Source organism: Phalacrocorax aristotelis, chromosome 3, assembly GCF_949628215.1.
Source record: "Phalacrocorax aristotelis chromosome 3, bGulAri2.1, whole genome shotgun sequence".
NCBI lineage: Eukaryota > Metazoa > Chordata > Aves > Suliformes > Phalacrocoracidae > Phalacrocorax > Phalacrocorax aristotelis.
In genome coordinates, this window is record NC_134278.1 from 84,474,910 (window position 1) to 84,501,247 (window position 26,338).

General features: G+C 38.0%; 1 protein-coding gene across 8 annotated transcripts in view; it reads left to right on the plus strand.

The window, feature by feature from the left end:
- SPTLC3 (serine palmitoyltransferase long chain base subunit 3) overlaps positions 1–26,338 on the plus strand; it is a 114,981-nt gene that overhangs the window by 16,019 nt on the left and 72,624 nt on the right. For 5 of the 8 annotated variants that reach the window (XR_012659754.1, XM_075088238.1, XM_075088237.1 and 2 more), the window contains 3 exons: positions 17,924–18,115; positions 19,644–19,798; positions 20,731–20,879. Coding sequence is in view for 6 of the 8 variants with exons in the window: in XM_075088238.1 (XP_074944339.1) it covers positions 17,924–18,115; positions 19,644–19,798; positions 20,731–20,879 (496 nt within the window). In the remaining 2 variants the exon portion in view is untranslated. The remainder of the gene's footprint in view (positions 1–17,923; positions 18,116–19,643; positions 19,799–20,730; positions 20,880–26,338) is intronic. The other 3 variants (XR_012659755.1, XM_075088235.1, XM_075088240.1) reach the window with 1 other exon arrangement.

Genomic DNA, 26,338 nt, shown 5'->3' on the forward strand with positions numbered 1-26,338 from the left:
TTTGTAGTAATTCAATTCTAATTCAGTCATACAACAGATCTTCATCTTTAGGGAAATCTGGTCCAAAGGTGAGCAGATTCAAACTCATCATCATCATCTGGCTGGTGTTTACCTGTTCCACAAAGGCTGCATGATTTCCATTCACCTCCTGTTGATCAAGTATCACCTACTCAGCAACCGCATTCTAGTGGGAGCTGTATTTCAGGACGTTAGCATAAAGACAGAAATGGAATGGATGCAAACCTCTCGCTCTGTGACAGGTAGTTGCTGTAAGCTTGGGCTGAAGGTTGATAGTTAGGCACTGTAGAGAACTTTGACTTCCTTGAGATTTAGGTGATCAGAATATTTTGGTTTTCAGGGCTACCCATTGAATAACTTGAATAGTGTGGAAAGCCTGTTAGAGCTTTTAACCAAATATCCAAGAAAGGTTTCTGTCTTAAAAATGTAGTCTAAAAGACTGGCAGAGGATGGTTTGAGGTTTCTTTAGTTTTCCTATTATTTTGAGTGATGTTTTTCTGGGAAAAATAATCAAAATATCTCCGCACCCTGACACTTCTCAGGAAGTAACCACCATGGCTGACTGACAAAAATTTGTTTTCAGACCTTACTGTTTGCTGCTTATTCCTATCTTCCTTTTTTTGCAGCCCCGCACATCTTCCTGGCTTATGGCTAATGTTTCAAGGCTACGTTTAGTCACTACTGCGTAACATGTTGCATTCTTGGCCGTGCTACATGCTCACTTAGCTCTGTGGCCAAAAAACCCAGCCATTTTCCACAGGACTCATGCAGGGTTTTCAGTGCAATATTTCAGCCGAAGTATGAGAGAATGGCATCGATCATGTGTAGCAATCGTATTTGCCAACTACACCTTCTTGGAATAGGAAACAGCTTTACCTATGAGATCATGATGACAGAGTTACCAAGTCTGATGATAAATCTTCTCATACAATTTCTTGAAACTCATGGAAGAGGCAGATGAGCCAGTATTGCTTCCTATGCTATTGAGCAAAGAACTTTTTTCTTCACTTGACACAATTGCTGGAGTCTTGTTTCTTTCTTAGCCTCATTTAGCCATGGCTAAAACAAGCAGACACACCTGCACTCTATTCACATGTTCTGGCAGATCATTGTAAATTGTAAATTTGTGATTTTGGGGGGGGTGGGGGGGTGGGGGGGAGTGTGTGTTTCAGCCCATGTTCCTCAACATAAGATTTAGCAGAGCTCATAAACAACACTGTTTTAACAATTGAGTAGGTAAGAACATTGCCAGGACTTTGAAACATTCTGTGTTTTGAAAAGATAATTAAATTGGGGAAAAAAAAAATCAAAACTCCACACACATGGAAGACGTTGGAAGAGAAGGATTTTCCTAAAGCTGCCAGAAATAGGTCCTTATGAATGGGTACTGGTCACTTTTGGAATAGGAAAATTAATTCTCAAGCTGCATAATATCTAATTTATCTAATATTGGTTAGGCTTGCATATTCAGATTACTTATCAGCTAGACACAAAACCATGTATGTGATAAGCCAAGAAGGTTATAATTATAAATAAACAGTTTGGTTTCGGTCCCACTTTCACATCTGTTGTGAGAAAACCATATTTGTGCGTAAGACATACCTGCATAGCACAATTTCTAATTATTCAAGGGGCAATATCAGGGACAAGGAATCATAGCTGACCTTTTGTAACTCCTCCTCACTTTCAAGTCAAGGTCAGTAAAATCTGTATTAATCAACAGAAGGGACCAAAGAGCTCTCTCACAAATGACAACTGGCAGGTCAGGGTAGAAATGGGGGAGTGAGATGAAGCAGTGGTTGAACTGGAGAGTCTGGCTTGCTTGGTTGTCCTGAGGAGTGAGCTGTGTTCAGCAGTGTGGTAGTGCTCAGGTGGAGTGAGGTGGAGCGAGGTGGAGCTGCCGGAGGGAGCAAAATGCACTGTGAGAACTATGTCAGGGGAGTGTTGAGCTTGCTGGGGGTGCTGGCGTAGCTGGAGGCTAGAGAGGGAAAGCCAAGAGGAGGTGAAAGGTGGATGGGTTGAGTCTGTGGCAGATGATCTCAGCCAGGATGAAGGCAAGGAACTGAGGGGAAGGAATGGTGCAAGGAGGGGAAGATGTAAATCTGTAAGAAGCTGGAATCTTAAGGGAAGGGGGTTGATTTTTTTTTCCTTCCTGTTTTTTTCAAATAGCAAAGAAATAGGGCTGGCAAGCGGATAGCCACAGAAACAGTAATTATTTCACAGCCAGCATGTGTATTGACTAACACATAGTACTCTGAAATGAAGTAGTTTAGTGTTGGCTGAACATTTAGTTAAAACAAAAACAGCAGTGCTTGCCATGGCTGCTACTGCCAGCTTTTTACCACGCTCCCATTTGGAGAATTCTAGCATCTTTTTTGTAACTGTTTGCAACACCTTTGTTCTGTTTGTCTGGGCTACTAAGAGTGCTTTAATCCATTTTGTCCTACATTCTTCAAGAATATACTTAACATTTACAATTTTCTTTCCAAATCCAAAATTGGGCTGTAGTATTTCTGGGGAAATGTGGTCCCTGCAGTACGTCTCTTAAGATATCAAAAGCAGATTTGAGGGCTATGTGGGACTGAGATGGATCTTAGAAAAGGAGGAGAGAATTGCAGTTTTTTGTATAGGAATGCAAGCCTTCCGCATTATTCTAGTGGGGTTTGTAACGCAGGAAAAAGTTGGTAACACATAGCTCTTGTTCATTACAGAGATACAGGGACATAAATGGAATTTCAAAATAATTAATCTCTTCTTTGCAAACTAAGCGGTCAGATTTTTGGAATGGCTCCCGCAGAAAATGAAAATCTTTCAGAACTCTGTGGTTTGTGATCTTTTGTCCTGAAAGCGCAGGAACGCCCATGTCAAATATTCTCCATTCTTGGCATGAATTTACTGCCCCAGAGATTATGTTCTGTTTTAATGCAAATAATCTACATGGTGTGATGCACCTGAGTGAGGGTAGTTTAAAGATTTGACATTCCATTTCAATATAAAGACATAAGTGATAATCTGAACCTTAAGCATAATTATATTTCTATTTTCTATACCTTCCTGTACATCTTCAATTACCACTGAACTGTCTGACAGTTGTTGCATTTTCAGTTCTCTAGGCATGGTGTAGGACCCAATCTTACTATTTGGTTATCCTCAAGCAATTTTGGCATACCGTGGATAGATCTAGCCAAGCCTACCTTTTTGGGCAGCGTGTCTATGATAGAATCCCAGTTTGGATACTCTTCCATTGTTTTTTCTTTAAAAAAAAAAAAAAAAGCCTTCTAATCTGTTTTGTTCATTAACAAATAACTGAGGATACTGGATTTTACCCTCAAACTTTGGCTTATAGTGATTCTGTGAAAATGAAGCAGCGATGCATTTGGTAAGGCAAACTTTTAAGTAAACTACCTGAACACAGAATTTATGTTTGAAAGTATTTGACATGAATTGATATAATCCCTCTGCATGCTTTTCTCTAACTCTTTTGAAATGGACATAACTTTTTGTTGGTACCTTTCAGGGTGCCTCAGGGAAGCCAGTGCCTTTCCTTGTACGTTTCTGTATCATCTCCACACAGCAGCTCCAATGAACATGGCTATATTGAGCACTTTAGTCTGAACTGGCTTAACCCTCCTTTCATCCAAAAGGAGAAACCTCTAATTTATTTCTCTTTTAACTTGACTTAAATTGATAGCTCATAGTACACTTCTGGGATTAGACTCTAGAACTGGATGGGGATATGAACTGCCACCTCTTTCTGTATGGACGTAGGCAAGACTCAAGCCAGACCACTGCTCTGATTGAGCTGAGTCCAGTTCCGGAGCCACCACCCCTTGCAGAGGGAAGGTACCACCAAGGTGTCTTGCTTTCATAAAATTCAGCATCAGCAAGCCTGCCAGCTCCTGTACAAGCTGTGAGCCAGGAGCCCCTGCCTGCCACTGAGGCAAGACCTTGCCTTCAGGCATTGCAGAAATCACCTGCCACATGGGCTGACTTACTGCAAAATAAGGAGTGTAGCTTGGCAGTGGAGGGCATTACATGTGATCTGCCAGCCTGGAGTGGAAGCACTGCTGGTTAAAGAGAAGAGTAAGAGACATCATTGGAAACGTCAGGTCCTCCCATAATTCAAGCAATTATTTAAACAGGTAATTCATGCTAATTACATAGTTTAGCCTTTACAGCTGACTGTTCTGTTTTTCTGGAAGCAAGATTAATCTTCTTTAGAAGTTTCTCTAGGGCCCTGTGCTGGTGCCCATAGCTGCGTTTCCTGAGTGCTGAGTTGTGCTTTCTTTGGAGCCCACAATGCCTTAGCCATATTCCCCCACCAATAGACCCTGGATTCTGCCTCATCAGTCCCTGCTGTTGGGAGCTCTACCTGAGTTTTGTTCTAAGAGCTTCTACTTTCTTCCTCCTGAACAGAAAGCAGAAAATAAGATGTAGGAGCTGCAAATAATGTTTTACAATACTTTTTATCCTCCAGCAGCTGCTATGCTCCGAGAGATTAGCTTTGATCCATAAAAATGAAGAAGAAAGGCAGGGGTGGGAGGGAACAGACAACCATATTACCTGGTATGAATTTGGTCCCCAAAGGGGAATTATTGAATTATGATGGTTATTCTGCATGTCCCTCTTGCCATTCTTGATTATGTATCAGCTGATTTTTTTATACAGGCTAAAGTTATTTCATTAGTCCATAAGGGACCTGTCAGGACTGGCACATAAAATTTCTTAATTCAGTTTAGGATGATTAATTTGCTATATGAGAATGAGGGGAGTGCAGAGCTTCCTTCCCTGTGGAATGGGAAGGAATGTAAAAGAAGAAATTATCAGAGTATGCTAGTATTGTTTCAGAATTTGCTGTGAAGCATTATGTCTGAAACATCTAAATATTTACCTACAGGAGTGTCTCCTTAGACAGGTTTTGTGAGGAGTTTATGTGCGTGAGACCTCAGGTAGTTTATTTTTTATTTACCCCACTGAAACTGAGCTTTACTAATTCTTTATCAACTGATTTGTACCATAGGACATGCTAGAGAGATCATATTACTTTGCGCATGTGGACATTCCTCAGAAATAAATTATGTTTTTCTCTGCTAGATGGTAGGATGTAAGTAGGTAGTTCACCCTCTATAAGTAGTTACTAGATTAAGTAAGTTGTCAGAACAAATCTGAGACCTCTCCCCACTGCAGTTGAAAGAGACACCTGCACCTTCTGTCATTGCTCGTTATTTGCCTCATTGCACAAATATATTTGTAGCAGCCAGAGAAGGGCACAACATTAATCTTATGTTCAGATTTGTAATTTTTTCCTTTTTTTTCAGATGTCAAAGGGTAGAGGTGAAACATGAGGTCTCCTGAAAAAGGCTGGTTTATCTTCTGTGTGAAGTTTTATTGTGCTTGCTTATCATGTATAACTTTAAATAACTATTTCAGAAATATGAGACTATTTCTTTTACTAGTACTTTAAAATCTTTGCATTTCAATGGGCTTTAAAACTATGCTCCTTTCTGAGAGAGAGCACCTTCCTTTTGGGTTTTGTTGATAGTGCTTATATTTGAGAAATAAGATTGGTGTGTAGGCATCTTCTGTCACCCCTGAGATGCATGAGGTAGCTCAGGAGAGTGTATGGTAATGAGATAGAAATAACAGGGGAGTTTGTGTGGCCACAAAAGGGGGGGAAAAAAGGTCTGTACAGTCTTTGTTAGCCAGAACTGTGTTCACTGATTTGTAAAGTGTGCTGAACAGATTTAAGTTCTTCAAATACAGACAGTTGCCAACGCCAGTGTCATGTTAATTTTATTTTAATCTTAAACTGAAACTCTATAATTCTACATCCTTCTCCCAGAGGTTCTCTCCATCTACTTGCATTTTGCTCTGTGAAAAATGTGTATCAGCTGTTTCCGGAGTGCTCGGTCTTTTCTGTTCCACATTTCATGTCATGGTGAGGTTTCTAAATGGAAGGTAAATGGGAAAACTAGGTAATAAAGCTTAAAAGTGCTTTGAGGTGTCATCTAGTCCATTTCTGTACAACAAGGCAGACTCAGTTCTACTCAGGCATAGTTTTATGCTAGAATATCTTGAAGGCTGTTCTGGAGCCTCTTAGCCCATAAATTGTGCCACTCTGGTTTGGGATTTTGGTAAGAGACTGAGAGCACTGCTTTCTGATATCTTTTGCTAGACAATATTAGCTTTGACTATACATAAAATATTCCTGACAGGTTTGTTTACACCCATCTTAAACAGCTCCATGGCTCTAGCTTCATGTTTAACTGTTTTTATCGGGAGAAAGTTCTTTCTAATGTCTGATTTAGATCACCTTGGCTGTGATTTAAGTGAGTTGAGGCTTTCCAGAGCATAGATTATTCTCTTCCTGTTGCAGTTACCTTTTACATGTTTAAAGACTCTTAGGCTACCAGTCATTAGGATTTTCTCTTCTCTTTAGACTAGACAATTCAAATTCTTTCATTTTTCATTCTTTCCTCATAACTTACTTGACCAGACTTTATGTTTCTCTTCCCAGCTCTTTCTATTTGATTCACCTCTTCTTTCTCAAAGTATTGCACAATGTTGGATGGAGTACTTCAGCTGAGACCTGCATACTGTTTAGCAGCACTAGACTGGTTTGTCCTTTTGCCCTTAACATTATTTTCTGAGATGGCTGGTTTTTTTCTAACTCCTTTTAGCTTTAATATTGCTTCCTATAGAGTTGCCTGCTATTTCTGAGTACAGTTGTGCTCTCCTGAAATCTGTTGTTCTGCTGTTCCATTTCCTGTTTTTCCTACGTCACTTGATTTCTACCATTTTATGATCAATATAAATGAAAACCTTGACTTAAAGTACCCTAATGTCTACTTAAAGTGCTTCCAATGTGCAGCAATGTTCTGAGTATCATTTTTTAATTTGCCCCACAGCAATATAGGAAGAAATAATATTGGAGGTAAGACAAAGGCTTGTGAAACGTCCACAACTGTTTTTGCTATGAGCAATGGGTCTAATGAAGCCTGATTTCATCTTGGTTTGTGTCCAGCGTCTTCTACCACCCCAGAACATCCCAGCTTGCCTGGCACATCCTCACTTTACATACGGGCAAGAGACAGAGTGTGCTGAGCCTTGTTCAGAGCTATGTGGATGCTGGCTCATGGATCATTACTTACTGTATCACTTATTGTGTAGCACATAGGTTTTTAGGACAGAAGAATTTGAGGAAGATGAGAGACAGCCATCCTATAAACATGCCAATAGTCTCACAGTACATCACTTGTGTAATGCACTCCAAGAATGGCTAAAGAGCCAAGTTATTGCTGTCTTTTCTTCAGCACATGGATTTGGATCTCTTCGCATTATCAAGGTCGGATTTTTGTGAAGCTTTCCGGAAAGTTCATATCTTGAAGACCTCCGTTCTTCAGTCAGATTTGACTGAAATTGGTCTATGAGATCAAAAACTACTAGAGGGGTAATTGCAGACAGAGGGGTAATATGAGGGCATAAGCCATTGCTTTCTTAGAAAACAGGCTAATTCAACCGACTTTTTGCTTCTTGCTATGCATTTGAAAAGTTGTCTTCCCTTGCTGAACCAACACACACACTTCAGTCACCTCTTGCCCTCAGTATTTCACCTGATTTTTGTGTCTTGAATTTTTGGTGTGCTTCTTTTTCCTAATCCTTGTCTTTTCAGCCAAGAACCACAGCCTCTAGGTGCTTGCCTCTAGGTAGATGTAGATCTACTGATGAAAATTAGTGGTGCGAGGACTTTCCTTTTTGTCTATATCTAGACCGCTATAAAACCTGAGACGAGCATTTATTCAAGGGTGATTTCTGCAAACCTGCTAGTTACAGAAGGTTCGGATGAGAGAAAGCTAGCCATTCTCTTCTTCAGTGTTGTGACTTACATAATTACTGGAACAACTTTAAAGAGTATCTTAATGTATGATGCACTAAAAAAAAATCATGTAACAATTTATTTCAACAATTACTTTCTTTTTAGCTCTAAGATTGAATTAGCTAATTTAATAATGGTTAAAAAATACCATTACAATAAAATAACATTAAGTAGTCATCAAGACCCAGATCATCTTTTCCAATTCTACAAGGCAGAAATTGAAATCAGTGTGAAGAGACAGCCTCTTGCAGAACTGTTGTACCACCTCCAGGATCCTGGAGGAGCCCAGCTCTGAATTCTTCATAGGTATAGAGGTGGACATTACTTAATCATAACAGATTGAAACCACCTTTTCTTGATATTTTCCAAACAAAAAATAGCTAGAGAAGGGCGCTACTGTTTCTGTAGAGTTTTAGGTGGAAAACAAATCTAAAGTAATTGGTTATCATCTGTGAAAATATATTGCTTTTCTGCATATATTCCACACAGGGTGGTGAATCCAGGTTACTCTGTAAACTTTTTGGGGTTCTCACAAGATAATTTGAGGATAGGTGGGCTACAGCCCTTGTCATGTTGTTAATTTAAGTGGTGCACTGATTTGGTCATGTATGCCAGTTCTGATGCAGGCTTTGGTATAGTCCATCTGACTTTAATTATGCCATGGGTACTGCTGCCAAGTTACCTAACTATTGTTTAAATGAATTCCTGTCTTGCTTAAAACAGCTTCTCTTGTGTTTGAAGGTGTCAAGCTACTAATTTTCTCAACTGTATTCCCACTGTGATGTGCTGTGAGACTATCGACACGTTTATAGGATGGCTGTCTCCCTCACCTTCCTCAAATTCTTCTGTCCTAAAAACCTATGTGCTGTACAATAAATGAGCTTATTCTGAATGTTTTTTTTTCCCCCTACAGCTCTTTTCTGATGCTTAAGTCCTATTGTAACTCAGAGAAGGACCTTGTCTACCCAGATGTCCATTTTCCTACTGAGGTTTTAATTCCCCTACCTGCAAAACTAGCAACACAATCCTGATTGCCTCTTTCCCGGCTGTTCTTGAGAAATTCTGCTTTCCCCATTATTAAATTGGTGATTTTTTAATTATAGTATTTCATATCTCTCTCTTTCCTTTCTGTCCATGGTATGTCGAGAGATCTGTATTTAAATATCGTTCAAAAGTAGTTAATTACCTTGGAAGAGATAGCATAAATCCTGCTGAGACTCTGATTGCATTAATAAAACTGGCAGTAATTTTCTCTGTCATCACCTTTCTGAAATATGACGTTACTCCTTGCAATAATAGGAATGTCTTGGAGGGTACACTGTTTCAACTTAACCTGTGCATAACTCTCAGAATAATTAGAATAATGTGCAAATTATTCTAATGATATGCAACTTTCAGGTAGGAGGTGTGAATGCTGTAAATTACATTTGTGGTCCTTTAACAAGGGACCTGATGTATTATGCCTTCCAGAAGTCTTCATCAAAATTGATGCTGTCAGCTCAGGAACCAATGATGGCCTGACACTGTTTTTGAAGTTTTAATACATTAAGATTGAAGCTTGTGATGTATTTGGCGTGATCCAGGAACACCGAGGGATACATCCATTCTGACAGGGGATATGTGTCTCATTATTAAACTGTTTCCATTTGTCACCTGTGCAAAACCCTGGCCCTGTTTAAAGCTGTTGTACTTCATAATGGGAAAAGCACCAGGATCCACTGATGATTCAGTTACGCAAGTTAGCGCATAAGATCTGTCTGTTCACCTATAGAATTTTCTTCACAAGAAAATTTTGCAGGGAGAGCAATTTGATGTTAGTTAAAACATCTTCTGGTGTTCTTTGCAAAGTCACTATGTGGGAAATTGAGCTGTTGGATTGCTTCATGTAGATTTTAGCTCAGAATCCACACTGGGCAAAAACACTAACACTCCGGTTAGATCATCACAATTACCTTTCTGTTCAGTTAGTCTTGATCCCAGCAAATATTAGTTTCTTACCAAAAAATGTATATGAGATCCATAGAATGAATTCCTAAATGCTATATCACTTCTAGGAGAAATTTCCTGTATTAGTAGATCATGGCCAGTGATGTGCGGAAACTGACAGCCTTTGAAGTGATACCACTTCATCATAGTTTTGTTTGTTTGTTTATTCTTAAAGCCAAAGCCATAGGATTTGAATGATCAGGAGATATTCTGATGTGGCCAGGCAGCATGAATCTGTAGCTTACTATAAGCTTTGGAAATAATAGCAAACACTTGCTGCAACTTGACTCCGTGAACTACGTCAGGATTGCTGTAACCTAGGCATTTCATCCGGGTCTTTTGTCTGCTTCAACGTGCCTGGCTTTCTACTCTGTAATTGCTGTAAGGTTAGGAAATACCTTCTAGTGTTTGTAAGTATCTCTCTAGGTAGTGAACTTGTTTTGTCTCTAATAATTTGAAATTATTAAGCTCCATCTTTGCCCTCATGCTTTCCTAGTTATGTTGAGTTGAGTCCACTTCACATTTTCTGGGAGTAATGGCAAACAGAATAATAGCTGTATCAGGCACACATATTCCTTTGTCTTTCTGGTGTTTCTTGCTATTGCTTGTAAAGTTCAGATGTGAAGCCTTTGGGAGAAGAGTTTACTACGCAATTCATTTATCTCCCGCATACTGTTTGATATAAGTGCCTTACTTAGTTGGTATCGGATAGTATCTGTTATGGTTTATATTGCAATTTCTGAAACCTACGGTTCGACATAGTGTTTTCTTAGATTTTTGTCCCCATCATCGCATTGCATTTTCATGGATTGCAAACAACATTTGTCCTGAGTCTGTGTGCATGACTCTAAGCTTCTGTGCTGTAGAGAGATGTATGCGACTTCTTTTGACAGTCACTGTAGTACAACCATTCTGCAATGTGTAATTCTACTTGCGGAACTAAATTCATACCAGATGAAACATGCTGATCTGTAGGTTTTGCAAAAATTGCACACGGTAGACACTTTACTTAATAGTTGCAAATAAACATCCATTGATGCCAGAATGCACATTGCTTGTAGCATGTGCAGGGCTAGAAATCCATATCTTGACATACCAGGCTAAGAGACTTCTTGAAGAATGTAAATATGTGCATAAAAACTTACAGAACTAAGACAATGAAACATGCATCTTCCAAGTTCATCTTAGTTCTAGTTTGGACCTTTTGGCACTGCTGTCACTAGACTTTTACCAAGTTCTTTTCTTCCTGAATGTTGTTTATGAGTATGTATTCTGCATCCTTCCAGCCTCCTATGTTGCACTCAAAAGTACCGTTTCAGTGTTAGTCTGAAAATTATATAGTAAGGGTATTGTTTTCCTAAATATATAACAAGTTTTTCTGTTTAACAGTATATTTCTAATGTGCTTGTCATTCATGTCTCTATTTTCATAGTATTAGTGTCATAGTTGGCATTGCAGACTTGATTATTTGGTGCCAAAAGAATTTATTATAAGACAAATATGTTGCAGTTTAACTTGTGCTCGACTGAAAAAATTATACAAGTCTGGAAGGTGAAGATTCTGTCTTTTCATACCTTTGTCATTATTTCTGTGGTATGCTGTCATGAATCTGTACGGAGAGGCGGTAAGTTTTTAGTCAGTAATTAGATGACAGTTGATTAACAAATCAAAAACATTCTCTCGTGCTTGTGAAAAAGGACCCAATCTCCATACAAACTTCAAGTAGAAGAACAGAACAAGCAGCAGTTAATACTGTTTACAGGGAGCAAACTTTTCAGAGTTCCTGAGTTGTTAAATTCTAAATCTCTGGCAAGTTCAATAGCACATGGATTCCTAAGTTATTCTAAAGGCTTCTTATATTTCCTAAACCTTCTGTACAGTCTTGGAAATTTTACTCCTAGTCCTTATTGGTTGCCTTAATACCAGATATATATGTTTTCTTGAAACTTCAGCAGAAATCAATAATCAGTCTAAACAAGGATTCTGCAGACACACAGTAATAAGAACTAATTTTTTTTTGGCTGGGTTGCTATTTATAGTTTGTGTTGTGTGAAGATTGTACTTTCCTGAGGCTTTGTCACATTGCAAGAGGCTGTGACCTTCATTTTAGCACCTTATAGATGTATAAGTTTCATAACTATTTTTAATTTAAGTCTTGTCTGTATAGCTCAGTAAGCTATAAATTCCCCATGTAGCTGTTTTTGGTTTACGTTTTAGAAACTTGAGCCTGTAAGATATGAAATGTATTGTAACAGAAAAGGAACCACATATTTAAAGTAAAGCATATCATTGCCAGAAACTGAAGAGACTTGTAATCTCAATTTGTGTCAATAGTATATTCATCATAAGAAATTTCTGATTTCTATATTTCTGTTTCCTTTTTTCTTTTCCTGGGGACTGCATACAATCATTAAGAATCCCCCAGTGTCTAATGAATGCCTAAGTGTGGTGGGTTTGGGAAAACGTGTAATTATGGCAGTCAACCTGGTGAGTTTGCATGGAACCCGACAGTTTTATTCTTTGAGATCCAGCCTTCCAGTGACAATGATCCATAGGGAACAGAATTGCACACCAGCCACTCCAAACTGTGACTGTCCAGTGGCAAGCCCTGGGTGGGATTCAGCTGGACTATACCCTTCTCACAGCTAAAATGGGACCCCGTATAGTACCTCCATCTTCAGCTTCTGCTCCACATGGGTATGGGCCTTTATAGGTCCTGTCATCCCCATGTGGCTGTCTCACATACCCCCATGGACATCTGAAATCACCTACATTTAGGGTCTTGTCCCAGATGCTTTTCTCCTCCTGTTAGGGAGGAAACATCTGTGTAGAACCAAATCATCTGCAAGCAATCAGATGTTGCATCAGTGATTATCAGTCTGTTCTCCTGTCTATGTTTAGCTGTAGCAATGCACTGTCCTCCTAATTTGCTCAAGATTTCAATGTCTTCTTGAAATTTGGCAGATACTAATCAAACATGGCTTTCGCTTGGTACAGTTTTCAACACCTATCTCTTCATATAGGTATCTGTCTTGAAAGCTTTATGTAGATCAGTCAGCTTGCACTGGTAAAATCTGATCCAGAAACAGATGAACTTTCTTCTTAAACTGAGGGAGAGTAAAATGAAGTTTCTTCCCCTTTTGGAACAGATTTTATTCTTAGTGGGAGACTTGTATTTAAAGACAAAGTCTGTATTATTCTCTCAGTAGTTTTATTTCAAGGATATAGCTGTTTGCATCTACTGCTGTTATACTGGAAGTGGTCACAGTAGCTCAAAAATATTTAATTAAAGAGAGATTTCAAAAAGCAGATTGGGATTTTTGGATTTCTTTAGAGGTTATGTTGTCTCTACAGAACAGACTCGCATGAAAACATGATTTTCTGGGTCTCGGTTTCCTTGCTGCAACTCCACTCACACAGGTTTGCTCCTAATTTATGCCAGCATAAGTGGCTACCTCTTTGCTACTAAATTAATCAGGGCCAGCACAGAGGTTTAGTACTGTGACGTGATGTGCACGCTGTTCAATTCTTAGTTCTCCCCTTGATACAAATCTGGCTTATGCCAGCTAGCACTATTCCAGAGGCTGCAGGACCTAAATGCAATGAAAATTTCTCTCCTTGCTTTAAGGGCAATATGAACAAATAGTTAAGTACTACAGAATATGGGGATCTAAAAAGTATTGCACTTAAAATTGACTTTACTGCAATGACATCACTCCTGTTGACTTCCTTGGCATCAAAATCTTGCCTAGGAATTTTCTTGCTCTGTGTGTCTCACTGGAAACCAATTTGCAGCTGTGGTTTAAGGCCACTGCCAAATCTGTTGACACGGGTTCTCTGTAACTGTGTGCTACAGAGTTATGAGGCTGAGCTGCCAGTATGATCTTTGGTATGAAGAGAATACAAGACAGCATGATCTAATAAGCTGAGAAGAGACTCAACACACAAAGGTTGCATATCCTAATTGTGCTTTTGGTTTCTGAGAAGTCAATGAAATCCTAGATTTGTCAAGCTCTATGGCAAAACATCCATTCATTTTAAATTTCATCTGTAGCCTTTGTGTATTAGGTGTCTTTACGTTGCTTTAGTGGATTCCTTGCATTTGAGCCCGGAAAGAACACTTACTCTGTGGCAGACTACTGAGAATCTATTTTGATTTGGAATGCCAGCAGAATTTTTAAAACAAGCCAATAAAAAGTGGATTAGCATATCACAATGGGTATTCACTCAAGATTTTTAAAGGACGCCAAGCATAAAATTGCTGAGTCACTCTGGGCTGGGGCTTAAGTTGGCCTTTTTGCAAGAGAAATGGGGGGTTACAAATAAGATAAAATTTTTGAAAAGTGACCAGGGACATGCAGGGAATGGTGTCCCCCAGGGATCTCTTACTGGACATGTGCTCTCTCACATTTTCACCAATGGTCTGGAAAAAGGGGCGAGGAGGAATAGGTGGCAATATGTATTGACAATACTGAATTCTTCAGGCTAGTGAAAAATTAGCTCTGGACAACAAGCATTGCAGCAAGTTCTTGTTGGTAGTGTGTAATGCTGATAAAACCGTAGACAAAATTGAGGTCACTAAGTAAAAATCAATGAATGAATCAGAGGGGGAAATGATTCTAGGAACGCACAAATAACAGTGTGCTCTAAATTAGCTATTTACTGCAACTAAGGAAGGCTATACTGTAATCATAAGAGATGTTTCTGAAACTGTGAACTGTGGCAAGAAGGCAAATAGAAGTTAGCAATCTTTTAAAAAAAGCAACAGACAATAAAGCATCATTTGCAGATGTATAAATCCATACTGTGCCCTCAAGTGTTGTATGCAATTTTAATTCTCTTCTCCTGCATCTCAAAAAGGTATTACTGAACTTTGCAGAGTGAAGAGAAAGTTGAGCATTAAAATACAGATTTTTATTATTATTTTTTAGTTTTTAAATCTGTGTAAGGACAAAGACACTAAGCTAGACTAGATTTAAATAGATTAAGATTCTTTAGCTTAGGAAGAGACAAGTCAAGGGTCAAGGCAGAGGTCATTTAAGTGCAGAAAATTATGCGTTGTATAATTGGTTGAGTAGGAAAGCTGAACAGACCACAATGGTCAAAGTAAATTGTCAAATGAAATTATCAGGTAATGTTATAATAAAAAAGGAAATATTTTTTTACAGATTAAATCAATTATCAGAACTCACAATTCATTATCACAGTATTTGTGTGTTCAAAAATGATGACCAAATTCATAGTTATACCCCAGTGACTGCTGAATGTGATAACACAATCTCAGGCTCATAAAATTTCAAAGCCACCAATTGCTGGAAGTTGGAAGAAAATACTGAGGAAAGTATCAGTCTCTATTTTTGTTTTTAGAATCTTTGATGAATCATCTGCTACTTAGGACTGCTACAGTTGACATATGGAAATAGAAACTGTACTGTCTACTACAGGTGTTATTACAGGTAATAATATACTTGTGAGAGGACAGTTCAGCAGTGCATCTAGTATGTAACTAGTGAGCTCTGAATCATTTCAGGCATCTGTAGGAGTTCTGCTGTGTTTGATTTTAGTGCCAGCAAAAGCTTAGGTGCATCTATCTTCACTGTGGAGGTGCTCTGAATGCACAGCCTCCAATTCCACCTCTTTCTTCTCAAATAAAACTCTGTGATAACATGTAAAAAGTCAACACTAATGTAATGCAAAATGGCAATTAACCATTCAACCACTGACCATTTAGGTTAGCTGAAATTGTTGAACTTCCTCATGACGTTCAGTCAGTCACCCGTACCCCAGTGCTTGGATTTGAAGCGCTGCACAAAAGCATGCACGTTACCACTCTCCAGAAGCAGCAAATCTTCTTGTTTTGGTTATTCCAATTCTGAGACTCTTTCTCTACTTTCCTGTGGGACTCTAGGGATGGATGAAATGCTCTTTGTTTTCCTCACTTTAGTTTTTAGAGAAGACGTCACTGCATTTTTTTGCATTTTCACTGTAGTTTTTTTGCATTTGTTCTCCCAGCCTTGTACTAACCCTGGGCTGTTTGAAGACTCTGGGTTTTCATCATTCATAGACTGGAGAATATGGGTCACAGTCTGACTCCACATTCTTAGTACTTTACTACTATTGATGCTGTTTACTACTAGCTGTTTGTAATAAGTAGGTGACAGTGGTTTCATGTGTAAATACGTATGTCATACTGACTGCATAGAACAGTAGCAGCTGAAGTGAGAGTGCCACAACAGAAGAGTTTTATTGCTGAAGAAGAGTTTCGTAATGCAGGAGTCAGATATGAGCTTCCCCACTCCTTGACTAATAAGGTATATAATAGCAAAGTGTTTCTTTAAAAAAAGTGATAGAATCAGCATGCTAATTCTCTCCTGGGTTCAGGGTGCATTATCACGTCATCACAGCTTGACAAGCTACCCTGTCAATTGAATTGTCATAGATGACCACAAGTATGCTCTTAGCTCATGGCAAATGTAAGGTAATATGACTGAGTTTAATCCTTGATGAAATACTGTATCTCATTGCTGTGTGCACACAGCTCTTGTGGCTCATGTGTAATATGATTTGACCATGTATTTAACTCATCCTCATAAAATGTTTTTAATGGTAAATAGGTTGCCCTAAAAGAGCAAATGAGGTAGGAGTGCATGTGTAGCATTACTTCAAAGGTCTACCCTCACATGGTGAGAGCCAGCCCTGCATTCCTTCTCCCTCACAGGGAAATAAGTCTTTCCAAAGCCGAAATGTGTTTCTGTTCAGCCCTAGCAGCATTTTTTTCCTATTTGTATTTTCTTCAAAATCTTTATATTCTGTCAGGTGCCCAACAGCTTTTTTTTTTTCTCTCCTCCCCTCCCCCCCACCCCCAAAAAAAAAAAAAAAAAAAAAAAACAAAAAAAACCCAACACTTTGTGAATCCAGGATTGGACAGCAAGTTATACTAAAATCAAAATCTTTTGAGGATAAAGGCATGCAGCATGAAGATCAATAATACTCTAGGTCTGACAAGTGAAGTAAATTTGCAGTTGTTCTTAATACGACTTTAAGCCTATTCTATTTCAGCTTGCTGCATTACATAAATAGATAATCTACTTTTTTCAGCTCATCTATTCCTCAGGCAGCACTGCATTAATGGTATTTCTTCATATGTTGATATTCTTGCTTTATAATACTCAAAACTTTATTTCTTGTGTCCTTTTTTTTCTTTTTTACAGAGGGCACTATATTTTCTGGATTACATTGTGTTATTTTTGAATTGGCAGGTTGGCTGCTACTAGTAACTCTAGATGCCATCATATTTTGCAGAAATAAGGGAGTTACCACTCTTCCAAAGTGGTATACTGAATATAAGTTGTTTTGAGAAGATTGCAACTGAAACACTTAGCTTCTTTTATTTGAAAATTTGAAAATAAAAGTACCCTTAGAGGTATGGAGGAAGTCACTGAAAATATGATTAAAAGCATTTGTGAAATCAGAACGGAAATAGAAGGCTGGGTTCACAGCTGTTTTGGATACTTCCTCAGATCTGAGGAACATCATGGTAAAGGTGCTGTATTTTAGACAGGATTTGTTGTATATAGGTTAGTTGGTGCAATGGGTTGCACAAGACTTCCAGAAGCAGAGTCAGGCACAGTGTAGGTGAGTATTTAATGTTGCCCTTCCCTTTTTATAACTCTGTCTTGCAAGAACAGAGTATTGTGGTTTCCATTTAATCACCTTTGAAATAATTGTCCAATTACACAACAATATGTTGCCAATCTTTCACAAGTTTCACATGTTTCAAAATAGACAAGGGAGTGGTGTTGAAGAGACCTGCAATTGACAACATTGGTGGAGAGGAGAGAAAATGGAAGATACTTGTAGTGGTCAGGAAGAACTACAGTGTTAAAGGTCCTTCTCTTCAGGTATAGGTTGTGTCAGCTGATACAGTATGATGTCTAAATGTTTCTCCTAATTTGTGGTGCATTAGAGAAAAGATTTGCCTCAAGGTCTAAGCTTTGATGAGGTGAAATGTATTAATTACAAGTTTCTGTTCTATATTTTCAGCAGAATGGCATATCAAATGGAACTGTCTACAAAAAAACATTTATTGAGCAATTTGAACAGGCACCAATGTATGTCGCTGTTCTTACATTCCTGGGTTTTGGAGTGGGAACAATATTTGGCTACCTGAGAGATTTTATGAGAGCCTGGGGACTAGAAAAACGTAACATTGCTGAAGAAAGAGAACAACAAAAAGTATGTATGAAAAAGACATTATGTATCCACAGCTGAATCTTGCCCTGCTTGCACATTATGTACAATAACCTACTGAAGTAATAAGGCAAACAACTTTCATCTTAGAGAACATTGCATAGTGATGAGGAATGACACACTGCAGTATAGTTTAACACATGTATGAATATGTACCTATATATATGTAAAATCATAATTTTCACCCAGAGAGATATTCTCTTTGTTCTAAGAGTGTCAGAATACTCTCAGCAAAATCGAATCTCAGTGTATTAGGTCATTCAACAGAAAAAGAAAGCTAAGAAATGCCTCATGTTACATATATCACCTCTCCAGGTCACTCAAACCCTGATTTTCCTTTGTCCCATCTGGCTGTCTTACTTTGTCCTTCATAGTCATAAGCAGTGCTAACATCTTTGTACCTGCTGACTTATGTTTGCTGAACTGCTGGTCACAGAGTACTCAGGAATCATTGTCCCAGGACAAAGTGAATGTAGCCTGAATTCTTGTGAGTCCTGACTTAGAAATTCTTCATTCCCACATAGTTCTAAGTCAAACTTGCACCTCAGCAAGCTCAATTGCTGTCTAAATTTGTTTAGGTTTTTTTGTTGCTCCTGCTTCTCTGCGCAGTTTGAGCCATCATTTACAGTAACACCTGGCATAATGGAGGAAAAATACAAATAGTCTTACTGTTCCTCTCACAAATAAAATCCCTGAAATTGTTTCCTTTTTTGGCTTTTCAAAGATATGTGCACTACTTAATGAACTATCACTGTGCAGTCTTTTTATCAGCATTCTCATGGAATATCCTTTTCAATTTGCTTCATGATTTGGCCATGTGTTGGACTATTTGGATTCTGGACGTGCAGTTAAATGTTTTTGCCATCCACCATGGATTATGTGTTCATATAATTCTCCAGTCTCCTGCATATGTAACTACATGCCATATTATTTTATCAGTCTATTGCATCCAGTGTCTAATATGACTATATTACTGTTTCATATAAAATTTTTGTTTAGGTTCCATACCTTTCTTTTAATTTAATTTCCAAGTAAAATTCATAGATAGAAATTAATTGTCAACCAAACTAGTTGTCTTAACTGGCCATTTGCATCTCCAGTCTAGGCCAATAATGCCAGATCAATTAAATTGGACTAGCTTTAATCTAATGTATCCAGCATTTCATGAAAATGAATGAGTTGTTTATCCTAGTTTTACAATCTGCTCTGCACATAGCAAAATGCTTGGTTTGAAGCATTTAGCTTCTCCAAGTGAAAGAATATTGGACTGGAGAAGTAGGCCAACTTGCTGACCATTAAAAAACAAAAAAAGACCCTAAAAAAGCCAACACTGTCTTTCAAGGGAATGAAAGTAAGATATTTGCGGATTGGAGCTGTTTGTAACATAGGAACATGTGGCTGTTATAGCTTTCTGTTTACTAATGAATCATTTTTTCCTTTTTAATGGGAATGACTTGAGTACAGAAGCAGACATTTTCCTAGTAATATAACCCTGTGCATGTTTTCCAACCAGGATTTTGTGCCACTTTATCAAGATTTTGAGAATTTTTACACCAGGAACCTCTACATGAGAATACGGGATAACTGGAATCGTCCAATTTGCAGTGTCCCAGGGCCACAGTTTGACCTCATGGAACGCGTTACAGATGATTACAACTGGACATTTAGGTGAGTCAGCTTACACTCTGCAGCTGTGAGCTTCATAAGAATACTCTTGATACATCTACAAAGCACAGAAAGTTACATCTAGCCCCTCATACCTAGATCCTTGACTAATATACATCAGACTATTTTTTTTCTATCAGTACCATGCTGATAATCTTTCCCCTTTCTACTGAATATTGTTTGGAAATGCAGTATGGAAAGGACTGAACGCTATCACAAACAGGTTTTTTTTTGGCTGTGTCAGCACAAGTAAGACTGCTTACGCTTCATTTATAACAACAGACCTTTATTCAGAATATTACAACGAAATTTGTTGTATCCCTTGGTTAGGATTTAAAACATAATTTCTTGCATTGCATAAACGCAGCTTCTTACTTTCATAGTGAGTCTTTGGCAGTGAGTTTTAAGCAGTTTATAGCTTGAAGTTTTCAGTGTATCGCAACTGTTACTGAATTAAATCAATATGGAAATTCACCACATAGACAATGTGTAGGTTGACTATATTTCAGCTTATTGAGAATGTATTTCCCACAGTATTTTCCTCCTGTTTAATTCCTGCATGTGAGTGAACACCGATGCCTTTGTGGAAGTTGTTGATAATTTGCTTGAAAAAATAGAGTAGTTCCTTAAATAAAGTCTGAGCCTGGTTTGTTTCTTTAAATCCATAAAAGCACCCTTTCCCCTAATACCAGTACATTGCCACCTTACAGCTTGGTATCTGGAAAACATTCTAAGCAAGATGCAATATTTAGTCAGGAAAACAGAAAGGCTGGAAAAGCTCCTGGGATGCTGAAGTATGAGGATTGTAAATTCCCAAATAGGAATTTGACAGTGGAACAAAATTTTGGCAGGAAAATTTTGAGGTTTTCTCTTTTCTTTTTGTTTAGGGTTGGAGGGCAAGTTGCACTACTGTTTAAAATTTGCTTTAATTATAGGTTTACAGGAAGGACTATCAAGAATGTAATCAATATGGGTTCTTATAACTACCTCGGCTTTGCAGAAACAGATGTTAATGCTTTGAAAACTGTGACCAGAGAGCTACAAAAATATGGGACAGGAATCTGCAGTACCAGACAAGAAATGGGTGAGTAAACATCTAGGTGGCCACCAAAGTTTCTGTAACTATATGGTTTTTCTTACAGGTATCTTGAAGGAATTGGATGCGTAGAGAATTTTAGTCACATCAACAATTACTTGTTTCACTATTAAAAGTGCTGCTGTGCTTTATTCATTATCACATAAGGATTTTTTTAAAAGGAAAAATGTTATTGATTTTTGGAAAAGCAAAACCAAATGTATCATATAGTGGCCTGGGATTTTTAGTGATTGAAGTAACAGGCTTATTTTTTAAAAGTAGTAAAATAAACATTGAGACTTCAAGAATTGTTCTAGGGCAAATTTAATTTCATCACAGATTTATATCGGTTACCACGTACAGTGTTCTGATTAGTCAAATGAGCTTTTATATATATTTTTTTAAATCCCATGTTCTAAGAATAAATTTAAATGTATTATGAGACATAAATGGGCACAAAATAAAAATTTCTAGTGTGCCTTTAAGTTATAAATTCAGGAAGGCTCCATCTGACTTTTTTGGGTTGTATGTCCTTCACGTTTTTTTGCTTTTTAGGTCTGTAGGCTGCATGTAGTGTTATCTTTAGTTGTGTATTTTCAGACACAGACTTGCGTTCCCAATGGTGCAATCAGCCTGTATTTCAGAGAAAACAATTTCGAGCCATAGAAATGCAAGGGGTGGATTCTCTTCAGGCTTTATTTTTCTTGGGAGCTATCAAAAGAAAAAAAAAAGGTAGGCTTCCCAGCATAGAGAAGTCTTGTATAGACTTTTTTTTTTCCTTTCCCTAATCCAGCAACCTGAAAAATTTTCATTTTGTATCTCTCAAAGCAAACTCTCTTTTTCTCCAGAAATCTTACAGTAAAAATGTATTTATTTTTTTATTTAAAGTCTCATTTCCAGACAAAAAAAAATAATGCTAACTTTGTCATCTGCTTCTTATCATCATGGTTTGATTTGCCGATAATAAATATGTCAGCGACCCCACTCAGAGAGGGTTTACAGATTGACTCTGTTTTCCTTTTGTAGGTGACCCATCTGGTGACGGCAGTACATTGTTTAACCTGAATTGCATGCTTGAAAGTGGTCACCATTACTAGTCACCTAAAGGAACATTTACTAGTCACTTAAAGGAACATTTCTCTGTGTCTTTTTCTCTTGGATTCTGTTTTGATTGAGAACATTTCAAGTTGTTTTCAGTATGTCAAAGATTATGCCTGGAGTTCCTCATCCTTTTTCTTTTGTGGAATTGTTTATGTGGAAGGCTTGCATAACTTCAACTTATTCTCAGAAAAAAACCCTTATTAAAAGATTGATTCTCCCTTCAAATATTAAAAACCTTATTAGTTAACTTCATCTAGTCTGTTTTGAGAGCCAATGTATACAGATTTCTAGGATTTTCTCTTCATCTGAACTCCTGTGCAGTACTCAAAGTTATCTTGACAGATTGAGCAAAGTTTTAGACTCATTCTAATTGCTTTCACAACAGATAGCCCCAGGAACTTCATTCAGGCATTCACAATGCAAGAATGGGCTACAAAAAAAGAACATTGTACAGTTTCTCATCAATATCAGTCATTTAGGGACTGCATTTCAGAGAGCAGTTTGGACATCAAGACTTATTAAAACAGGAAAGTAGGGTGTTAAGATCTGGCTTAGCATTTTGCCCTGGGCAGCTAACAGAGAGCCTGTGCTTGTGTAGTCAGGGAAGAGAGAGTTTGCTCCACAGAGCAGTACTGAGCAATGGTTACTTTATTGGCCCTGGCTCTGTTGGAGTGTGTCTACTACCAAGAACTGTACAAACAACCTAAGGAAATAGCTTCTTAAGAGTTGGGTGTTTTTCCTGTACCCCCTTGTGCTGCTTCAGCTCTATTCTGGTTCACAGGTGAGCAGATTTGAAAAAGTCTATCTGAGTTAAATATATATAGACATACACTTTCAAGAGAGAGGTAGGGAAGGGTCTGTATGAAAGGTCTTTACCTTTTTTAACGAACATTCACCATCTTCATCTTAAAAAAATAGAACAGAATGATTTTATTCATGGGCAGATAACTTTTCAAAACTTGTGTTGTTATCGTGTGGCTGAGCTAAAGTGATTTGAAGTAAAAATGAAGTGATCTGTAGAAGCCAAGGCTATCAGTTGTCTGTGGGGTCCTAATCCAAGACAGCACTTGAACATATTTATAATTTCAAGCTAATTGACTTTGAAAAGAGTGTCCTGCTTGTGTGCGTTTTAAGTGTCTGGCATGTTTGGGGTTTTACCAAGATCTGTCTCAAAGCAGTGATAGTCTCTCTTTTTTGAGAAGGGTCATTCCACTACTTTGAGAAGATTTCAGAGAGAGGTAAAAACAAAGAAGAAACAAATAAAATTAACGTGAGTGATATTTGAAAGAATACATGATGGTAAAACTATCCTTTGTGGTCTTCTGTGTAAACTCCTCTTATAACTGTGCAGGCTGTGGAGTGGGTGTAAAATGCTGTCCTATCAGAATGTTGTTGCAGGTAGTTTGCTCTCAGAGTAACTTAATATGGATATTTTAACATGGTGGTTTATATCTTTGCAAAACTGTGTTTTATTAAGGAAACCTAGTGAAGCTAAACCTTGCTAAATGTAAAATAGTTATTTTACATTCCCAGAAAAGTAACTTAAGCCTGTGTGTAAACATAGTTCAGAAATTAACTTCAGTGAAAACTGTAAAGCCCTGTTCATGCTTTCTCTAAAATAATAACACACATGCCACTTGAACAGACATTCCTGTTTAAGCACAAAAGCACTGGAAGCTGGCTGGTCTTCCTAGATTTGTCCTCCATGAAAGATTTAAGGCTTTTCACTCCATTTTAAATTCCATGCTTTTTTTTTAATTATAATAATACTCACTTTATTAACATAACTGTGTCATTTAAGACACATTCTTTAGGCTCTTGGGGGACTTCCAGTCTGAAAGAAATATATTTTTCTTTTTTTAAGAGCAAGCTAACTATTATCTGTTAGGAGCAAGATTTTGGGGTTGTAAGTGGTCATTTCATGAAAACATTAGCTTAATTGTTCAGTGGTCAGAAGGCAAATCAAATACTAGAAATTATTAGGAAGTGAACAGAAAGCCAACCATAGAACCTCAGTATCCTACTGCATAAAGATGTGGTTTGCTGTCCTCTTGAGTACTCCATGCAATTCTGGTCAAAAACATTTAGCAGAACTGGAAAGTGTCAGAGAAGGGCAAAAAGGATCATCCAAGGCCTCCAACAGCTTCTGATTAAGAACTATTGAGCTAGTTGTCTTCAGCTGTCAGAAATTCGTGATATCTGGCTCAAAAGAGCCTAAAGGGGGAAATCTGAGAAATCTTCAAAATTATGTGTGGCATGGAAGAGTGGTCAGGGTTGGCTGTTTATTGCCTCTTCCACTACAAGATCTACGGGGTATTGTAAGAAGTTGGTAGAAGGCTTCCATCTAAATACAGGAGGCAGCTTTTCACACTGGAGGCTGGCAGACCCGAGGAACTCATTGCAAAGTAGGGTGCAGATGCTAAAACTTTACACTCCCTAGCATTCTAGGGAATGCTGGCCACATACAGAGAGATCATTGATAGTTACTAGAAATACCAGAACTATTATCTGATTCAGGATGTCCTTATGCTGAAATTAGTTAGAAGCTGGGATACTACTGTATGTATGCTTGTCCTGCTTTCATTCGTCCTCAGACTTCAAAACAAGACCACTGTCAGATGAAGGATTATGGGCAAAAGGGACCTTTTGTGTGGCGCAGTGCCTCTAATACTAGTTGTTTAGCATTATTTTATGTAATTAGTTGTTTAGTATTAATTTATATTATTACTTATATGCCTATGGCCATTGCTGTACAATCATGAATACCGGACCCGTGCACTTGCAAATGATCATACAAATTTGCCCTGAATCAGGAACGTGCACGTACTCATATTTTTATATTGTTGGGGAGTATTTCTGATAGAGGTAGCATATAAGGAACTAATGAAGCAGTAACCTGGCTCTTTTCAGTGTTTCTGAGGACATTAGGATTAAAAACACCTTAAAGGAAGACACTTAAAAGAGATCAAGAAGAAAGAGTTGCACATATGCTTGGGACATGTCTTCTAAGAGCAGTAGCTTGGGTGAATGTGTGAAAGTGGTTGTTTGCAGACAGTTGGCAGAAGGCAAAAAAACTGATATCGTGGTCAGTTTAGAGATTAAAGATTTTTCAGTTCTGTGTGGTACACGGGATGGAGTTAGTCCTTGAAGGATCCTGTCAGTGAAAATTTAAGCATGAGTAAGATCCTTCAGAAAATTTTGGAGCAGCTGGATATGTAGAATGAGGACCTTCTCGACCAGAGGGACAGGCTGGGAGGAATGATAGCACCATTCACCTAGACTGGCAAGAGCATCTGCGCACATCTGAGAATGGCAAAGTTAAACTTACTGAAGCCAGAGGGAAAGATGATGCATTAACTGTGTGAGGTGCCAAGGGAGGATACAGGGAGATCCGCACCTGCTGTATCTGACAAAAGTGACCATGGGTGTAATTTAAATTAAAACAGCTTTTGTCAGCAGCAATCTCTCCTGAAGATGCAGAAAAAGTCAATTATTTTTATTTCTTTGGCTACTTCATTATAAGTCAAGAAAGCAATTAGGACATGAAAAAGCAGGAAGTTTTGTTTTCCAGAAATAAATGTTTGGTCTGAGACACAATAATTCTTACATGTTGAAGGATTTAAGTAATTGCAGCCAGCTATTCACGTAACTGGAGTACTCAAAACATTCAGGTATTTCATGCAAACTACCCCCAAAAAATCTCTATACTATGTTTTCTTTATTTTGTATTTATTTTAATTTTCCTCTCAAAAGTGTTATTTTTTAGCTTAATAAAAATTCTAACAAACAGGAATCTAAATAAATTTGAAATAGCATGTATTCCCTCCATATAGTGAAAAGAATGACAACTTGAATGTGAAGTTCTTTTTTCCCCATGCAAATCAATGTATTTTAATGGCTACAGTGGGAGTTAGCGACTGTTGGAGACAGGCTCACAAGCCTTTTGTCTGAGCCCATCCTGTCATGTTTATAGTCAGCCTTTTCTAAGCAACGTAGCTTAAAATTATGAGGGGAGAAGTATGCAAATGATTATTTACCATTGTTTCCTGCTTTCTGATTGCACATTATAATAAAATCAGTAATGTTACACTAAAAAAAAAAAAAAAAGCCAGATTATCATGCCCGGAACACTCCTAGGCCTAGCACCAGGGCGGTGACGGGGCTGTCACAGGAGCAGCTAGTAGTTCCACTACTCTATTTATCTAACTCACCATTATTCCTTATGGAGATTATATACTTGAGTAATCGGAGCAAATGTATCATTAGTGCTGTTTAAGCAGCCAAGCAAGATTCCTGCCTTCTGAAATCCTTCTCCTGTGATTATGTCTTGGACCAAAAGACAAGATGGAGCCTGCACAGAACACTTG